At 36.0% G+C, this 21086-nt stretch overlaps 1 protein-coding gene across 1 annotated transcript in view; it reads right to left on the bottom strand.

Annotated features, from left to right (window-relative positions):
* LOC106133387 (uncharacterized) overlaps nucleotides 1-21086 on the bottom strand; it is a 139753-nt gene that overhangs the window by 22533 nt on the left and 96134 nt on the right. Inside the window, exons 10-11 of the mRNA XM_060946635.1 lie at nucleotides 7174-7288; nucleotides 6151-6373 (exon numbers count right to left, since the gene is read on the bottom strand). Coding sequence (XP_060802618.1) covers nucleotides 6151-6373; nucleotides 7174-7288 — 338 coding nt within the window. The remainder of the gene's footprint in view (nucleotides 1-6150; nucleotides 6374-7173; nucleotides 7289-21086) is intronic.

The following is a 21086-nucleotide window of genomic DNA, read 5'->3' as shown; positions in this document are numbered from 1 at the left end:
CTAAAGCTTTCGGGTTCTAAAAAGCTAGTATCAAAACATTTTTTTCGTTTAATTTCATGGCTGCCTGTACGACGCAATAAGGTCGGTTGCAATGCGCGCCCGGAAAGCGCCCCGTGTGTTATAACGTTATAAAAGTTTATGGGTTCAATAATATATTCACCGTTGTTTCGTGTTTTGGAGTTAACCTCCTTAAATTATTAGCGGAGTCTGTTCGCAACTTCGTGTTGATTTTGCCAATAAACATTGCACTGGTTTTAGTAAACATACGTCAATATTGAGTCCTTGAATTAACTACAATAATGTTGAGTCGGTTTAAGTGCACAGTAGCGGATACCTAAGCAATACTTAAACGTTTAGCTAGCCTAAAGGGACACACATAACATATAATCACGTCTATATCCCTTGCGGGGAAGACAGAGCCAACAGTCATCAAAAGACTGACTGAAATGCCATTTTCAACTGTTTAGCTTAATGATAGAATTTAGATTCAAATAGAGACAGGTTGCTAGACCATCGCGTAAAAGAGAAATCCGAATTATATAAGCCCATATATTAATTTATTATAAGGGACAAAGATATGAATAATCATATCTTTGTCCCTTAATAAGATAATAAAAGAATAAAAATTCTTTCAGGTTTGCTAGCCAATCGATAAAAGAATTCCTTTATTTTAACCCCTTCTTTGGAGTTTGAAACCTTTTTGAAGCTGTCATAAATTCTATTTTAAGTTTCAATTAAGAAATTTTCATATTTTGATTACGAGAAACACACTAACTTTTCGCATTTAGATATCAATAACAGTTAAAATTAATTAGCCGAAGCTTGCCAGAGCCGTTGTGAAGTGTACTTGTGAAATGGGTTTTTTGAGCTCGGTTAAGACTGAAAGAATTAAGATTTGTGATACTTAAGCGTAACTATTTTCGTATGGATTCGGCAATGAAATTTTTTTTTTTTTTTGTCGTTGATCTAAACAGAATATGGAGCCTATTTCCCGGGGGTTCGGCAGAGACATTTTATTTTGTAACCGTATCCGAATTGAGATATCAGTAAAGTCTTCAATTTTTATGTAAAAACTAACGTTTTACACAACTCTCCAAAAGTTGGAACAAGTAGGAAATCTTTTATTTATTTATTTATTTATTTATGTACACAGAAAACATCGAGACTGATAAACACAAGAATCAAAATTAAATTCTTTTCTTTTAATAATTCCTTATATGTACTCCCAAAGGATAAATAATAAATAATAAATAAATAAATAAGGGATACACTTAATAATGCTAAACTCCAGTTTCCTAACCATAATCATTTATTTCTTGTCCTACGTCGTCTAGTTTCATTTGTACTTTTTCTGTCAGTCACTCCGCAGAGCAAGAATTTAATTTGATTGATACTTCAATTAGATAGGTATTGTCATATAAATTTTTGTACCGAATTTATAGTGGAACTAAATTCATTCAGAAATTAATTTCTCATTTTTATAATTACCGTCTTGTTAGAAACCTGAATGCCGTAGGCAAATTAATTATTCTATTCTAATTAAATCAAATTTTCACGCAATTTGTTCCCTTAAAAGGAAAAGTAATCAGCTACAAAATGTTTTCTTAGAAAATGGCTAGTTAATTACGCTTAATATAAACATTAATATAATATTAATCTCTTCAAAACGATCCGAAGAAATTGTTGTAAATTATTAAGCGATTCATGTACAACTTTTCAATTTCAACAAATATTTATTGTTTGTTCACTTCACTTCACAAACTTGACCATTCTAATCTTCGCATTATTTTGCAAAAACAAGGGAACTGTGAACGACATATGTTATACATACATACAGTCACGTCTTTATCCCTTGCGGGGTAGACAGAGCGACATCTTAAAAAGACTAATAGGTTATCTGTTATCCTATTTCCGTTCCCGTGAGATTTGTGATAAACGACAACGAGAGAAGCCGCTTGTAAAATGTGTGGCGACATCTCCTAACGTCATACGGCACCAGCCAATCACAGCGCGTATGCTAATCAGGATTGGAGCATTATAACAAACTCCGATTTAACATTATCGGAGTCGCGGTTCCCCAGGCATTACACTTAATCTGGCGGAAAATCTTCCCTTTGGTGGTCGAGCCAGAAACAACGCTCCCTCTCCAAGTGAAAATATAAACGCAATCACAGTGTTGCCCGATGAGAAAATTCACCAAAACAAGCGTAAATCTGCAAAACAATTACTTTATTGTGTATACTTCGTGTAATTTAAATTTCGTGTACATAATCCGCCGCCATTGCAAACAAAAGGCGACTGAAAATTGAGCTCTCACGTGGAGTGCGGCAAAGCATATTTCAAAATAATCTTTCCTTGTACAAAAGAGTGGATTAAAATTATCCACCGCTGTATTCATTTAATTTTACTATACAGCTAAAAGGAATTTCTTTAAAACCGTAGATATCCAATTTTAGTGTTTGCTTACTTGGGTATAGGGTAAATAAAGCCACAGACATAGATTTAGTTAGACCCCGTAATTTTTCAGTATCTCGCCTGCTGAATGGTATGGCGAAATGCATTCACTTGCGGGAAATTTTTGGAACTCTTCAAATCGATATTTAATGTGAGTGTGAAAATTTACAAATATGTAATCGAGCTGTTTTGAATTGTCTTTTATATCTACAAAAAAAAAACCTATTAGATTTCTTCGACCCTTCACTACTGTGGGAATTTCATTTCATTACATTTATTTCTGAACAATGTACATTATATTGAAGTGTTACATGAATAACACTAATATTTTCTAAAATTCTAAGCATGTTCTAAATATAATAAAGGAACATTTTATTATTTATTCATTTTAACTCATTCATGCAGGGATCGTGGCAAGTGGAAAGAGGTAGTCTCTGCCTACCCCTCCGGGAAAGAGGCGTGAGTTTATGTATGTATGTATGTATGTATTATCCAAGAATGATAGAAGAAGTTACACCGGAGTATCTTTGAATTAAATTTCATTTAAATTCAACACAATTTATTAAACACATAAATTATTTTGTCCATACAAATATTAGTTTGGATTTCGCCTTTTCAACTTTAAAGTAAAAAATAAAATAAACTTTTGAACTTTTTTGTTTTCGTAGATGCGAGAAATGCGGTATCTAACTAGATCTAATCATGTCTGTGGGCAAAGTTAATTTGTGAATTTAGCCGTCGACTCCACAAATTCCTAGCACGTTGTTGCTAAAAATATAATAATAATAAAAAACCTCGTATGTGTCGGAACGGAACAAAGAGTGTTTCCTAGCTAATGTTTTGCGAACAATGCAACGTTTAAACTGACTGAGTATCTTTGTGCTCGTATGATGAAAAAATATTGTGGAGTAGAGTTTAATGCATCCGATGATAAGGTGATAGAATCCAAGAAGACTTAGGTTCCCCTGTGAAAGTATCGAAAGTCAGACGTGAGTCGAGAGACGTAAAATCTGATTTAGGTAATCAAAGATGAATCCAGAAGGAACCTAAGAACTAACGATCAGAGGATGGAAGAATTATCATAAAAAATGAGTTGCTAAACATGCAACCCTTAACTAACGTCCTCAAAAAGAGTGGACACAACCAGGACTAATGACCGGAGGCTCTTTATATAAAGATAGCTGAACATGACCCTTCCTCTAGTGTTTACCATAGTCGGGTTGACTTAACTATTTTAGCGACGCATTTTCGGACACGTGACGTAGAGAAATAGACCCATTGAGGTAGTTTGTAACATTGTTACGAACTAAACTCCACAAGTTTGAATTTCTAAATGCTCTCGGCAGCGAGTTTATGCTCCGTACATTGTCCAGACTTCGTTACATACATACATATGGTCACGTCTATATCCCTTGCGGGGTAGACAGAGCCAACAGTCTTGAAAAGACTGATAGGCCACGTTCAGCTATTTGGCTTAATGATCGAATTGAGATTCAAATAGTGTCACTATTTGAAACTGATAACTTTACGTACAATTTATTGTCTTCAACACTGTACAAAGCTTGAAAAAAAAAGGGGCGCGAAAACAAAGACAACGATATAACCTGAACAATACACAACCATCATAGACAATAGATGAAAAAGTACATAGCAATGTTGCCATTATTATGTTAAAAACCTTAACATATATTGCGATTCAAATTTTATCGATCTCCGCTGTAGGTATATGTAATGTCTTCTTTTAACCATTTTTTTCTAAAAACGTTTGCAAAAATGAAAAATATCAATAAAAAAATATTGTTATTAAATAAATTCGTGCACAGCTTTCGTTACCGAAACTCAAATACATATATCTTGTTCAATATCAATTTTTATAATCAACAAATTCCCAAACCAAAATCCTATTTTCTGCATGAATAATTAGAATTAATCACGCGAACTTTCACACAAAACATAAACAGCTAAATTCGATTCAAAGTATTCCATTTGAATTCAATAATGCAACCTGAACGATGTTACAGTTTAATCTAATATGTACTCTAATATGCGGAAATAGAGTCGAAATTCTCTTCTTCAATTCAGTATTAATTGGACAAGATAGAAATGTTTTTGAAACTGGTTCATTGACGGTTAATAGAGCCGTGTACATTTCCAAGCGTAAACGATTATTGAATTTGTATTCTATGTATCGGTATTAAGGTCGTTTGTGTAATATTTCCTGAAGCAGCCTTTCAAAATCATAATGTCACTCGGAATGGCAAAGCTGAAATTGTAAACAAACATATATTTTTTGGATTAAACCCAAGAGCAGTTAAAGTATGTCAGTCAGTATATGATATAAGCGTTGCATAACTGTTGGTTCGTACCGTATGTAATTTTCCTTTGTATTCTTTATAAATAAATTTAGAGACGGCCTTTTGTGATATTTGTTACTTCAGATCTCTGAGCCTAGTACCGTATTTGATCCTCAGCTTAAATGAAAATTAACCTTTTCAGAATGATACATACGTACATACTTATCATCACGTCTATATCCCTTACGGGTTAGACAGAGCAAACAGTCTTGAAAAGACTGAAAGGCCACGTTCAGCTGTTTGGCTTTTTGATAGAATTGAGATTCAGATAGTGACAGGTTGCTAGCCCATCGCCTAAAAGAAGAATCGTTTTCGCCTTTTACGACATCAGTGGGGAAGAGATGGAGTAGTCCTATTCTTATTTCTATTGGTACCAGGAACCACACGGCACCAAAGTTTTCAGAATGATCTGTATTACAACATGTAATTTTGGCGAGATACAGTTAATTTTTTTTAAATCTAACTTACAATCAGCAACGGTAATCTTCGCTTTGTACCCAGCGAAGTGGCGGGAGTGGTCAGCCCTGAATCTGAGCCTGAGGACATTGCCCTTGGACTGGTAGCGGAGTAGCTTCAGCTTCCCACCCCAGTCTCCGCAGAGTCGCCGCGAATGACTTGCTTGCGACTCGCGCGACCACCCCGCGCTGACAGAGTCCGACTCGGGCATTTGCCAACAGTCTTGAAAAGACTGTATGGCCACGTTCAGTTATTTGGCTTAATGATAGAACTGAGATTCAAATAGTGACAGGTTGCTCATCGCCTAAAAGGGGAAAGAGATGGAGTTGTCCTATTCTTTTTTCTATTGTTGCCGGGAACCACACGGCACCAATTTTTTCAGAATGATCTGTATTACAACAAGTAATTTTGGCGAGTTAATTATAGTTAATTTTTTTTAAATCTAACTTACAATCAGCAACGGTAATCTTCGCTTTGTACCCAGCGAAGTGGCGGGAGTGGTCAGCCCTGAATCTGAGCCTGAGGACATTGCTCTTGGACTAGTAGCGGAGTAGCTTCAGCTTCCCACCCCAGTCTCCGCAGAGTCGCCGCGCGTGACTTGAGTGCGACTCGCGCGACCACCCCGCGCTGACAGAGTCCGACTCGGGCATTTGCCAACAGTCTTGAAAAGACTGAATGGCCATGTTCAGTTATTTGGCTTAATGATAGAACTGAGATTCAAATAGTGACAGGTTGCTCATCGCCTAAAAGGGGAAAGAGATGGAGTTGTCCTATTATTTTTTCTATTGGTACCAGGAACCACACGGCACCAATTTTTTCAGAATGATCTGTATTACAACATGTAATTTTGGCGAGTTATAGTTAATTTTTTTTAAATCTAACTTACAATCAGCAACGGTAATCTTCGCTTTGTACCCAGCGAAGTGGCGGGAGTGGTCAGCCCTGAATCTGAGCCTGAGGACATTGCCCTTGGACTGGTAGCGGAGTAGCTTCAGCTTCCCACCCCAGTCTCCGCAGAGTCGCCGCGCGTGACTTGAGTGCGACTCGCGCGACCACCCCGCGCTGACAGAGTCCGACTCGGCCATTTGCGTTTCTGACTCTTCCCAGACCTGTTAAAGAAAATAAGAAATCCTACTAATATCATAAATGAGAAAGTTTGTGAGTGAGTCAGGATGTCAGTATGAATGTTTGTTACTCTTACACGCAAAAACTGCTGAACCGATTACGATGAAATTTGGTATGTAGGTAGCTGAAGACCCAGAATAACATATAGGCTACTTTTTATCCCGGAGTTCCAGCGGGATTGATTCCACGCGGACGAAGTCGCGGGCGGCCTCTAGTAAATAATAATAATCTGAGAAGCTTTCATCCCACGTCATGTCTCGGTTGTATATTCGATACTTCTTTGGAAAGAAGGCAGTAGTGCGCCTCTAACCATGATCCTATATTGAGTTAGTCATTTAGTATATTGGGTTAGTCAGGTTTTCCCACCAAATGACAGTCTGACCTGCGCCAGCTTGCATGGGAACCTAACCCATATTGGGTTTTGGGTAAATACCTTCACCATGAGAGCTTCGATCAGAAAAATCAAACGTAATTTAGATAAGAGCCATTTGTATGTAACATCGCGTCAAGATTCGAATCTGCACATCATGTTTGTTCGTTTGTAATATCTTTATTGCATAGAAATTTACGCAGTAACAAGAAAATAGTAAGTACATAGTTATAAAAGAAACATATCACTTGCAATGGCGGACTTATCGACACTGTCTGTATTATTCGTGTGCCTCATCATATTTTTAAAGTTAAATACTTCAACAGCTCGACTACCGATGCCCTTTAAATCTGCTTATAAGTAATAACTTTATATAAGCGAGTTAAAGTTAATATTTCATTATAAGACCCTCACTTCATTCTCCGAGCCATAAGAGTGCAGATGATCTTCGACAAGCCACTCCTCCGGAGCCAAATCCGTCGAATTTTCAGCACCGATTTCAATGATCTCCAGAAAGTCGTAGGCGCAACTGCAACAAGATATAATTATCTATACTAATATTATAAAGCTGAAGAGTTTGTGTGTTTCAACGCGCTAATTAACTAAGGAACTACTGGTTCGAATTGGAAAATCCTTTTCGCATTGAATATACCATTTATCGAGGAAGGCTTTAGGCTATATAACATCACGCTGCAACTATAAGGAGCAAAGAAATAATGGAAAATGTGAAAAAAACGGGGAAAATTATTCATCCTTGGGAGCTTCGATGATGCTTAAAATAACTATTCCACACGGACGAAGTCGCGGGCACAGCTAGTTTATACTAAGGCTGTATTCGAATTAGGGATGTTTAAGGCAATACTACACGTGTGGTGGTGGCAGTGGTTTGCCTTAAAATTATATTGGTGTGGTCTCAATTCAATCATTAAGCTAAACAGCTGAACGTTGCCTGTCAGATTTTCAAGACTCTTGGCTCTGTCTACCTCGCAAGGGAAAAAGACGTGATGATATATATGTATGTATGTATCACGAGTGTAGCGCCTCAGATCCAAAGAAATAGTTAAGACATCATTATGATTGAGTGGAGCCTGGAGTAAGCCTTGGACAGTGATCCCGGATAAGATGATTCAGGTTTTTATACGAAGCAACTCCCGTGTGACATCCGCTTTTACACCTTTGCGAATGAACCTATACCAAATTATATATATATAAATATATACGGGACAAATTACACTGATTGAGTTAGCCTCGAAGTAAGTTCGAGACTTGTGTTACGAGATACTAACTCAACGATACTATATTTTATAATAAATACTTATATAAATAAACATCCAAGACCCAGACCAATCAGAAAAAGTTCTTTTCTCATCATGCCCTGGCCAGGATTCGAACCCAGGACCTCCGGTGTCATAGACAAGCGTACTACCGCTGCGCCACAGAGGCCGTCAAATTTGATTATGATTAGATACACCTCTAGTTGCCTGAATGTGCCGGTTTTCTCACTATGTTTTCCGTAAGAGCTGAATTCTGTTCCATCATGAGGCTATATTTAATGCTGTCGAAAATAGCATGGCCTATTTAAGTTGGTCAGTAATCCAGTCACGTGATGTGGGGTTGGAGATAGTATCAAAATAGGTCGGGTCACTCCCATAGTGCCTGATTAGCGGTTAATGATAATGGGGCAGAAGAGCTCATTAACATGTAATTGAGTTTATCGCAACGAAGCTATAAAAATAACAAAACATATCGATATTAATATGCTATTATATTTAATTTTATAAATATATACGGAACCAATTACACTGATTGAGTTAGCCTCGAAGTAAGTTTGAAACTTGTGTTACGAGATACTCTTGGATGTTTATCTATATAATAATTACTTATATAGATAAACATCCAAGACCCAGGCCAATCAGAAAAAGTTCTTTCCTCATTATGTCATGGCCGGGATTCAAACTCGGGACCTCTGGTGTCACAGACAAGCGTACTACCGCTGCGCCACAGAGGCCGTCAAAATTTTTAAATTTTTTTTTTTAACTTAAGCTTAACGTGGGCTTGTTCTGGCAAAAGGTCAGTTCAAGAGTACCCTTAACCGCCGCGTTTACATTAAGAGAGTTATGAAAGTGGTAAAACGAAAGTATGTAGGGATCGTAGCAAAGGGAATGATGTAGTCTCTGTCTATCTCTTCGGGAAAAAGCTCGTTTGTACATACATATGTACTATTGTACATACATATGGTACAACCGGCTTGAAAAGACCGAATGGCCACGTTCAGCTATTTGACTTAATGATAGAATTGAGATTCAAATAGTGATAGGTTGCTAGCCCATCGCCTAAAAAAGAATCGCAAGTTTGTGAGCCTATACCTTAGTCGCCTTTTACGACATCATGGGAAAGAGATGGAGTGGTCCTATTCTTTTTTCTAATGGTAACGGGAACGACACGGTACGGTGGTACCTACTATTGTATTAAATGAAATTCAGCTTTTTTAATTATATCACAGCTTCCGCTCAACACCTAAATGCGAAATAAAATCAAGTCATACCCAATGATTCAACAATAGCAATCAATATATCCAATCGGATCATGTCAATCGACATAATGAGTGTTCGTAGCGAATCGATTAGTGACTAAATACGTTAATCGTTCGGGCCCGGCAGCGAATCACTGTATCAAAGCGGCTTAGCTCATGTTGATGGCTGTAAATCGGATTTTAGAGTAATGTTTGGCGGCTGTATTCAGTCAAAAACTGTGGTAGTTTCGACTCGTGACTTCGAACGAAGTCAGTCATTATTAAAAATATAAAACACTAGCTGTGCCCGCGACTTTGTCCGCGTGGAACAGTTATATTGGGCATCATTGAAGCCCTCAAGGATGAATAATTTTACCCGTTTTTTTCCACATTTTCAACTATTTCTTTGCTCCTTATGCGTTGCAGCGTGATGTTTAATACCCTAAAGCCTTCCTCGATAAATTGTCTATTCACCGCAAAAATAATTTTTCCAATTGAAACCAGAAGTTCCTGAGATTAGCGCGTTCAAACAATCAAACTCTTCAGCTTTATAATATTAGTTGTTGTTGTATGTTTGAGATTGACTCATGATTGTTCAAAAATTGATCTTTTTGTTACTAAATCGCTATTGGCGTTTGTGTATATGGAAACAATGCTTCACACAGCATAAACGAACAGTGACCAGCAAGGAAACGATAAGCGAAGGTATACGATATTTTTTTAATTATCGCTCGTGTAATGACGTGAAAAAGTGGCTGCGGAGGCCTATTTTCTAAATAAAATAGAAGTTTTTGATTTCGCTGATTGTAAATATTCAGGTAACTAATTACCTCTCGAAATATGTCGAGTACATACATACATACAATCACGTCTATATCCCTTGCGGGGTAGACAGAGCCAACAGTCTTGTAAAGACTGATAGGCCACGTTCAGCTATTTGGTTTTATGATAGAATTGAGATTCAAATAGTGACAGGTTGCTAGCCCAACGCCTAAAAAAGAATCCCAAGTTTATAAGCCTATCTCTTAGTCGCCTTTTACGACATCTATGGGAAAAAATGGAGTGGTCGTATTCATTTTTCTATTGGTGCCGGGAATCACACGGCTTCGGCGGATCTAGTCAATTGACATAATGAGTGTTCGTAGTTACGATTAGTGTCTAAATTCTTAAATCGGTCGGGGCCGGCTGGGAATCACTGTATCAAAGCGGGTTAGCTCATGTTGATGGCTGTAAATCGGATTTTAGACTGATGTTTAGCTATATTAAATAGTAGCTTTGACTCGTTACGTCGGAAAATGTTTTATTTTAAACAGTTTAATTTTTGGATTTTATTTATTTATTATGTCATAACATTCGTCCGTGGAGTGAATAGACTGTACTTTCACTTTTGCAAAAATAATCTTGAATTTTAACTTTTTTTTAATAATTTGACTGTTTAATTTTACTATTTATTGACAATCGTACTGACACATGCATGGAAATTAATTTGTTAAACTTGTATAATTTTAAATTAATTTAATTTGCTGCGCCCTAACAGGGTTCATGTTTGAACTAATGTACTTTTTATATCATATGTTCAATTTATGTAAACACATGAGATGGAATAAATGATTGAGTATTGAGTATTGAACTTTTACAACAATTCTCAGGTATTAGGAACAAATAAAAAAAAAGTTGAAAATCGTTACAAATAGAATATTTTATTTGAAAATTTCCAGTCACAATGCGTTCTACACGTTTCTAACTTGCATTTTACGCTGGCTTCACGAATATTTCATTTTTACGATTCAACATAGTGTGAATAGGTAGCCGTAGAAACTGATTTTCCGATAAGTACATTATGGAAAAACGGGGATTAAAACGTTATTTAAAATGGGAAATGGAATTTCGAAATTCAAAATGCAAGAATTCTATATTTGAAAATTCTTGGGATATGCACACTAATATAATGTGGAGGAAACGTCGATTTTGTGTGGTCTGTTCTTGGCAGTTTAATATAAGGTTTCATGTATGTTTATATGATACTAGAGGCCGCCCGCGAATTCGTCCGCGTGAAATCAATCCCGCGGAAACTCCGGGATAAAAAGTAGCCTATATGTTATTCTGGGTCATCAGCTACCTACATACCAAATTTCATCGTAATCGGTTCAGTAGTTTTTGCGTGAAAGAGTAACAAACATCCATACTGACATACTCAAAAACTTTCGCATCTATAACATTAGTAGGATTATTTTACCGACACCACGCATTTAATGTTTGGTTAAAATGCGTGTGGCACCTTACCTATTTGACGCTCTTTGATTATGTATAAAAAAAAATACATCCATCTAATCAAGTCTTTAACCCTTGTCGGGTAGGCAGAGCCAGCAGTCTTGCAAGACTGACATGGCCTGTCAGCTTTTTTTCAGCTTAGGTGTTTGACTTTATGATAGAATTGAGATTCAATAGTGACAGGTTGCTAGCCCATCGCCTAAATGAAGAATCCAAGTTTATAAGCCTATCCCTTAGTCGCCTTTTACGAAATCCATGGGAACGAGACGGAGTGGTCCTATTCTTTTTTTATTTGTACCGGGAATCACACGGCACACACGGCACTATGTACAAATAACGTACAAGTATATATATCAAAACTAGAGGCCGCCCGTGACTTCGTCCGCATGGAAACCCTATCAATCCCGCGGGATCTCTGGGATAAAAAGTAGCCTATGTGTTATTCTGGGTCTTCAGCTACCTACATACCAAATTTCATGGTAATCGGTTCAGTAGTTTTTGCGTGAAAGAGTAACAAACATCCATACATCCATACAAACTTTCGCCTTTATAATAGTAGTAGGATAAATAATTATATTTATATATATATATATGTTTCTATCTTTATTTTTGCTGACCATATCTACTCAATCTGCACTGATATTGATGCACGGTAAAATCCGGGTTGAAAACGACCCGGTGTTTGCAAATTGCGAATTCCGATATTCATGCCGGATCCGGCGGCCGCGCCGGTCCGATTTTCGGCTCACAAACAGCAGTCCAATCTCTTTGTGTTGTTTTGTCCGTTTGTTCGTAATTCATATTAATTTCGCTTTGATTAGTCTGTCATTCGTTTATTTCATACCAATAATAGGCACATACAGACATATCACACATATTTAGCTAGGCTCGAAGTACCTACGAAATTAGTATATCGATATTACCTATAAGATTCACGTTATAAAGAAAATGCTGCAATGCAGTTTGGTACCGCTTCTTCTGCATTGACGCTTTGGAAGCGGCGGTAAACTTAATTTTAAATAATTTATTTGACGTCTAACAATGCTGTGAAACTAAAAAATATGACAATTATTAAGTGATGTTTGAAATATTCCATAATAATTAATAAAAAAAATGTTGTTATCCGGCAAATATCTTTAATACTGTAAAGTTGTAGTGGGCCGCTTGTTATACATATAACCTTTTCTTTGCAAGGGACGACTTGAGTACTGAGTCATTTGAAAGACTTCCATTTCGGCTATATTACGTCCTTAAAAATCTATGCTGTGTTTCAATTTTATTTGAAAATCTAAGAAATTATGTTCCAATCGTTAATACTCAAAAGTTTTTGGCTTATTACAAAGTAGTACTTACTTAATGAAACTTTTATAGGCTTTCTTTTGAGAAAATGTGTTCCGCGTCCCATTGGGTTAATATTGAAACGGACTTCGAAAGTTTGAAGTGACTACGTCGAAGTTAGGGTCAAAGACTTAATCGGAAATAGGACCTCTTACTTTTAACTGTAAAAAAATTATATAAGATGGTTGGTTCGGTTTTGAAAAAGCATCATTTAAAAAACATGGAATTTTAACAGACAGGAATACATAGGAGGCTTTGATTGTTTCATTATTGTAAGAATGACAGCTATGTTGGCAGGGAACGTAGGTACCTTTTTCGAATCTTGATAACGTTTTCCTTGGAAATCTATTTTAAACGGGTGTAGCATATTAATATTCCGTAGATCTAGTGTATAGTAGTTCGGCTTTTCAATTCGGCATCATAAACCAGCTGTGCCGGCGCATTTTTCTTTGTCGAGGGTTTTGTGAGTGAATGTCGTTAGTCGCATATGTGCCAGTTAAAAGTACACTCAACTCCAGTGAAAAATTAACCTTGTTAAAAAATACACAGGGATCAAAATTCAATGTAGTTCATTGTTAATGTAAAAAAAAATGCGATGTGCTGACTGCATAGTTAAGAGCTTGAAAAAAGAACTATCTTTGGAAACTTCGGAAAATCTCTCGGAAAAAGGTATGAAAGTCTAGTATATCTACCTATCCTGTGGGGTTATTTATGATTGTTAGCATACCTATGTTTAAAATTATATCATACCATGACAAGGCATATTTATTTATCTTCAAATCTTTGATTTTATTTTTATTAACCAGCTAAGAACAGAGACCGAAAACGATATATCCCTTAAAAACATTCAAGAACCGACCCTTTAAACTCTAATCTTTCAAAGATCTGTCCAAAATATCACTTACAAATGAGTCATCTTGAAACAAGACGTTCCGTTCCACCCTTGCAAACGCCGAGTCATCATAGCCGATAACATACAACTAATGTTTTTTTATTGCGTTCCGTTTAACGTCTTGTCAGTGTCGATTCCTACTCGCCATTTGTACCGTGACTATGGGATTTGAACAAAGAAATGGCATTGATGAAAAATAGGTAGACCTTGTCTAACTGCTAATGTGGCTACATTCAGTGGTCGGATAAAAGATGAGTTTCATGCTTGCTTAATGTCGTGCTATTTATTGATTGATACTGATATTGTTTTTAACATTTGTATATATAAGGTTCTGAAGAGAATGTAAAGACGTGTGTCCGTTTTTTTCCAATACTGGACTAGGGCTAGCAAACTGTCATTATTTGAATCTCAATTCCATCATTAGTCCATACAGCTAATCGTGGCTTTTCAGTCTTTTCAATACCGTTGACTTGTCTTCATGTATGTCTGTGTGTACATGTGTATAATTATAACGCGAAACAAGTTCACCGCAGCTTCGGTCATAACGGAACCTAATTATTACTTTTTATGTTCCCTATAATCTTCTGCCGTATCTTTAGTTTTATTTTCATCAATCGCCCAGTAATGACCTGCTAGCAGAGGAAAAAGCGAGCGGAATACGGTAAATGTGTCAACAATTTGTGTTCGAGCTGCCCTGAATGTGGAGTGAATTGCATTATCTGTAATTTAAAAAGTTTTCTTAAGTGATTTTTTTTTTATTTTAGTCCTACACCATCATCTTCCCATTTTAATTCCATACGTGCCTGGTCTTTCTATTCAAGACTGTTGGTTCTGTTTACTTCGTAAGGGGTAAAATCGTAGCACAGCTCGGTCTCCCAGGTACTTTAACAAATATTGCACATTTATTACTACAAGTGAAAATGTCCGTGTGATTTGTCTACAATCCTACAACTCCTCGGCTGCCTCCATCCATTTTTTCAAGCAAGCATATCCATTTAGATAATATGTCAAATATCACACATATGCAGATAGTCTGTCCCGAAAGCTTCTACCATATATGCGTATTCTCAAGAGGAAACGTACGTCCACGCCTCTAAATATGTAAATGTGACTATATCCTATTGATGAAAATGTAAAAAATTGATCAGATTTGCGGCGAGTTTATGACCACTGTCAGATCTCGCCCTCGGTGCACATAAAACATACAGGTTTAAGATATCTTTACAAAATATTTAACAAACACAAGAATAACCGACTATAAGTCGCTTCACTTTTTTTTAAATTATTTCCTAAGTGAGAAATGTTACTGTCACTATTTGAATGTCAATTCCAATTTTTTTCAAGGCTTTTGGCTCTCTCTACCCCGGAAAGGATAAAGACATGATTTTATGTATGTATGGATAGGATTAGGGTAAACAGGGTTTAAAAATGCTTCGTAATTTCGCTTGTAAAAAACAAAAATCTTGTTACAATTAAATCCTTATAGTCAAAGAAAACCGCGAAAGAATTAAATAGCTTGAAAAAGATTACGTTTGAGATAAGGCAGATAAGACCCTTTAGATCGTCCTTCGCAGACTTTGATGGTATAATCTACTCAGAACTACGATAAGAGACTAGGTAATTAATGAGTCATTTACATGAAACCAAAAAGTAGATGTACAATATTTGTTTCTTCTTGGCTTAACTAGCCCGCGCGAATTTTGCGCCACCTACGAAGGAATACAGGATTTTCGCAAGTCCCACGGGAACTAAGTTTTTGCTGGGATGAAACCCTATGTCCTTCTCCGGACTCTTAATTATTTATCACGTTAAATTTCAAGAAGATAAATTTTTTATATAATTTGTTTTTAATTTATTTTATTTAACGAATTAATTTTATCTTGTTAAACGTTTATATTTACTATCAAGGAAAAAGGACCATTAAAACTTTGAACAATGACACTACATACTTATTTCTAAAGAAATTTCAAAAGTTTTGTAACATTCAATTAATTTATTATACGAGTATAAATTATCTTGCTAAGGTAACATTGCAATTGTTGAACAAGACTTTTGTTTATTTATTCGAAATAAAGATTTAGTAGATAAAATAAAAACTTCTAGTAACAAAACGCATTCGTGTATTAATTGTCGTCTCTGTGTAAACAACTACTATTTTTTTTTAAAGTTTTATGTAGACACGAGATCATAAATGTAAATTATACAATTTGCTATCTTACAACAAAGACGGATTCAAAACAGTGAACAAATCAACATAATGGATTTTCATGGCAATAAAACACGAGATAGATTCCTCTTATCGCTGTCTGGGTAACAAAAGAAGCGAAGAATTCCGACTTTGGCTCACGTTTTATTATATTACAATGTTAGTTTCACACAAAGATAACAAAGATATGTTTTGAATAAGTATATAAAATGTTCACAGTTGCGAAACGGGACTGTACAAAGGCTTACTAAGGGCAGTAACTATTATATTTATCCGAGTTCAACATGTTTACCTTTTACGACTGCTAAAAAGGCTGTTTTTTATATTTTTGTTTGATAGATTTATTTAATTAACTCGCTTTCCTTTTTTTTATTATTTCATACATATAAATACGTCTTGCGTTAATCCCTATAAACACGTAAATCCCTTGCGGGGTAGACTGAGCCAACAGTCTTGAAAAGACTTATAACCCACGTTCAGTTGTATAGCTAAATGATGAAATTGAGATTAAAATAGCGACAGGTTGTGAGCTCATCGCTTACACGAAGAATCCCAAGTTTATTAGCCTTTCCTTTAGGATGTGTTTCTATTCATTAGTGCCTGTAACCAGACGGCACTCTGCCGTGTTTATTATTTTAAGAAATACACAACAAGTTATTTATTACCTCAATGCAACAATATAAATTATACTAGAAAAACTAGATAACAATTCACAAGCATATAAACAGTAAATTTATAAGAGAGAAATATATAGGTACTTACTAATACGAGTAGGCTTAAATATTTTTACATACATACATACATAAAATCACGCCTCTTTTTACCAGAGGGGTAGGCAGAGACTACCTCTTTCCACTTGCCACGATCTCTGCATACTTCCTTCGCTTCATCCACATTCATAACTCTCTTCATACAAGCTCAGCGGTTTCGGGTACATTTGACCTGACCCTTTACCAGGACGTCCTTAATTTGATCAAGATACGTTCGTCTAGGTCTTCCCACTCCGACCTTTCCCTCCACACTCTCCTTGTATATCTCCTTATATATTGTATATATTTTTATGTATAAATATAATATTTTATTAACATAAATGATAGCTGCTAAATAAATAAATGTACTCACAACTTCTGCGGGGTAAACAGAGACTGTTAATTATGACTACCCCCCAAGGGATATAGACGTAACTCAATGTATGTACGACCTGACCCCCCTTTTTGTTCAGAGGGGTGCATCCGTCAACTGGTTCAAACAGGCCCTCGATACAAGCGTACATAACTCGTATCGTTTTCAATTAAGACGACATAATTGGCCAATCCAAAGTTTGAGGAAGATACATGATGAGGAACATCCCTTGTCAATAAGTTCAACCCTAATTGTATTCGATTGGCCGTACTTTGATGGATTCGACACTTTGCGAAAGTTATCAATTAATGGTTGACAGTGTAAGGCTTAAAGTGTTCGAGTGAAATGGGCGAGTATTCTCATATTTAGTATTAAGGCCTCGAGGAAAATTCTCATATTTTGTATCAAGGCCTCGAGGAAAATTCTCATATTTAGTATTAAGGCCTCGAGGGAAATTCTCATAGTTAGTATTAAGGCCTCGAAAAATTTATCATATTTAGTAAGTATTAAGGCCTCGAGAAAAATTCTCATATTTAGTACTAGCTGTTGCCCGCGACTTTGTCCGCGTAAATTTCGAATTTTTCCGCGTAAACTTGTTTGCAGGCAAACTAATGCCTTGAGTTCATTCAAATGACGATAACTTTCTCTTTAGTGAACCGATTTTAATGAAACAAGCTTTAAATGTTTTTCTGAGTTAAAACAAAGCAATTGGTGAAAGTTTTAAGTAAATCGGGTCAGTACTTTCGGAGATAAGCGTGATCATACATACAGACAGACAAAAAAAAATTGCATTCTATTATTCATTCTAAGCATCCCTCTATCCATTTCAGTCAAAAATACTAAATTTACAGACAAAATTTTTTTACTGTTTTATAATATGTATAGATTAAGGCTTCCAAGAAAATTCCCATATTTAGTATTAAAACCGATCGCCTGCCGTCATACTCGTAAGGTAACCATAAGTGTCATTGAAAAATTATATTGTAGGTAGTGTAGGTAACATTATGTGCGTATCAGCCTTTAAGATTCAATAAAATTAAATTGTAATTGTTGTGTGAAAACATGTTTGATTAAGCCTTTGGTAATTTTTTTTTGAGGCATCTTTTTTAACGTTTATATATTGACGGACCTCTTCCAGGCAACCACAAGAACATTTCATAAAACGAGAATTGCGGGTAGGCAGAGACTACATCTTTGCAATTCCCTGAATTTTCACTAAATCCACATTCATATCTCTTTTTATGTTAGTTCGTCGTCCATCGCCCAGTGTATAATTGCTATGCCGTGTGGTTCCCGGCACCAATACAAAAAAAGAATAGGACCACTCCATCTCTCTCCCATGGATGTCGTAAAAGGCGACCAAGGGATAGGCTTACAAACTTGGGATTCTTTTTTAGGCGATGGGTTAGCAACCTGTCACTATTTGAATCTCAATTCTATCATTAAGCCAAAAAGCTGAACGTGGCCATTCAGTCTTTGCAAGACTTTTGGCTCTCTCTACCCCGCAAGGGATATAGACGTGACCATATGTATGTATGTATGTTTCACTAAATCCACATTCATATCTCTTTTCAAGTTAGTTCGTCGGTTTCGGGTACTCTTGATCTGACCTCATAAATATTTATCGCCCAATGTATAATCGCTCATTGATGGTTATCGATTATGCTCGCTATAAATACGATGGATTTCAACCGGTCTGCCTAAGTCAACAAGGTATCTACATTAATCTAAATTGCTTGACTGTGCCTATAATAGGTAATTTAGTATCTGTTGAGATCTCGACAGTTAACAAGGTAAATGAGAATTATCACTATATCTGCCTTGTGGTTCCCGGCACCAATAAAACAAAAGAATGGGACCACTCCGTCTCTTTTCAATGGATGTCGTAAAAGGCGATTAAGGGATAGGTTTTTAAACTTCGATTCTTCTTTTAGGCGATGGGCTAGCAACCTGTCACTATTTGAATCTCAATTCTATCATTAAGCCAAGCAGCTTTTGAACACTTCTAAAGTGCTTAAAAGAATTGTAGATATATCGCTCCCACTACGGATGCTGCAGACGTGATTTATTGTGACAGACTAAAGGATCATCGATAAAGTGGACAGTGGGTAAAGTAATATGTCACAAGTTAAAGATTGCTTCGCTGGATACAAGTATATAGAAAAGGACTTGTCGAAAGTTGTCTAAACATTACCTATGTTTATTTTGAATGGGGTTCTGTAGATGCAAAAGCCAATTGCCAACTCTTAGATAACTTGAATGAATTTGTCGAAAATAATAGGTTTAAGGCTTTTCGTAAATTTTGAATCCTGAAACTTTTTGTTTCTAATTCTCTTTATATTTTTGTTAGTTGTATATATCACATATTAACATACATTCATATAATCGCGTCTTATATCCCTTGCGGGGTAGACTGAGCCAATAGTTTTGAAAAGAAGAATCCCAAATTTATGAGATTTTCCCTTAGTCGCCTTTTACGACATCTATGGGAAAGTAACAAATGGAAAACCGAAGTACTATTGCAGCATTAATACTATTTCGTATAAGAGCCCGTTGACGTGATAAAAAAGGGTGTAACAGTCGTTAATCAAAATAGCGAAGATAAGCTGGAATCCTGGATGTTGCCGAGTTTCTGCCGTAGCGCGGGGCTGACAGACAGACAAATGAGCTAGCGTTTTGTAACTATCTTTTGATATTGTACACATGCGCTTTAGATTAAACTTTATATTTAATGAGCTAACGGCAAGAGTTAGTTCCTAAATTTAAGAGAAGAAGTGAGTTAAAATAAAGTTGGATTTCTACACATCACGAAAAAGCTTAAATGGCTTTTCATTTCTTCCAAGCAATCTACAAAAAATAAATTAAAATAGATACAATATGTGCCCTTTTTTCCTAAATACAATATGTACAACTTACAATATTATAAAATTATAGAGGCAGTTGTGTAAAACGTGAACATATATAAATGGTACTAGCAGTGCCCGCGACTTTGTCCGCGTGTAATAGTTATTGCGGGCATCATTGAAGCCCTCAAGGATGAATAATTTACCGCGTTTTTCTCACATTTTCCATTATTTCTTCGCTCTGATAGTGGCAGCGTGATGTTATATAGCCCAAAGCCTTCCTATATAAATGGTCTAATCAACACAAAAATAAATTTTCAATTCGAACCAGTAATTCCTGAAATTATCGCGTTCAAACGAACAAACAAACAAACTCTTCAGCTTTATAATATTAGTATAGATTTGTCGCTCGTCTGCAAAAGCGCTAATGAAGATTCAGAATATTTCCATATTAGGTTTCAGTGCTGGGTTGGAAGATAAGCCGTAAAGTCCACGCTATTGAAGTAATTGGAAGGGAAAAATAAATATCAATACTTAAACCCAATATACGCCTTCCTACTCGTTTGGTGGTGGCTTAGAATACAAAAGGTAGTCATATTTTATAGTATCACAAGAAATTAGGCGATGCATCTGGTAATATAGCTGTTATATATAGTTTCCGTTTTAGCATGGTCCGTTAATAAATATATACGGGACTGATTACATAGATTGAGTAAGCCTCGAAGCAAGAAGCGACTTGTGTTACGAGATACTAACTCAACGATACTATATTTTATAATAAATACTTATATACATAACTAAACATCCAAGACCCAAGCCAATCATCATCATCATTCATCTTTATCATTAATCAAAATAAAAGCTGGTCTGGCAGCGAACAAAAACCATAGTGTCATAAACCTTTTTTCTTTCTCTCTTTATAGTGTCAGTTGCTTCTCTTCCCGCGTATATATTAAAAGAAGATCAAGGGAAAGGTTTATATACTTGGGATTAATTTTTTAGGCGATGCGCTAACTACCTGTTTGTACATCATCTGAATCTCAATTTCGCTGAATGTGGTTTCATAGTCATTTTGAAACTGGTGGCTCTGTTTATCCCGTAAGTGATAAAAATGTAGTGTATGTTGTATGTTAGCTTAGTTAA

The sequence above is a fragment of the Amyelois transitella genome, chromosome 11, assembly GCF_032362555.1.
Source record: "Amyelois transitella isolate CPQ chromosome 11, ilAmyTran1.1, whole genome shotgun sequence".
Taxonomy (NCBI): Eukaryota; Metazoa; Arthropoda; class Insecta; order Lepidoptera; family Pyralidae; genus Amyelois; species Amyelois transitella.
This window is presented reverse-complemented; position numbering and strand designations above follow the sequence as displayed.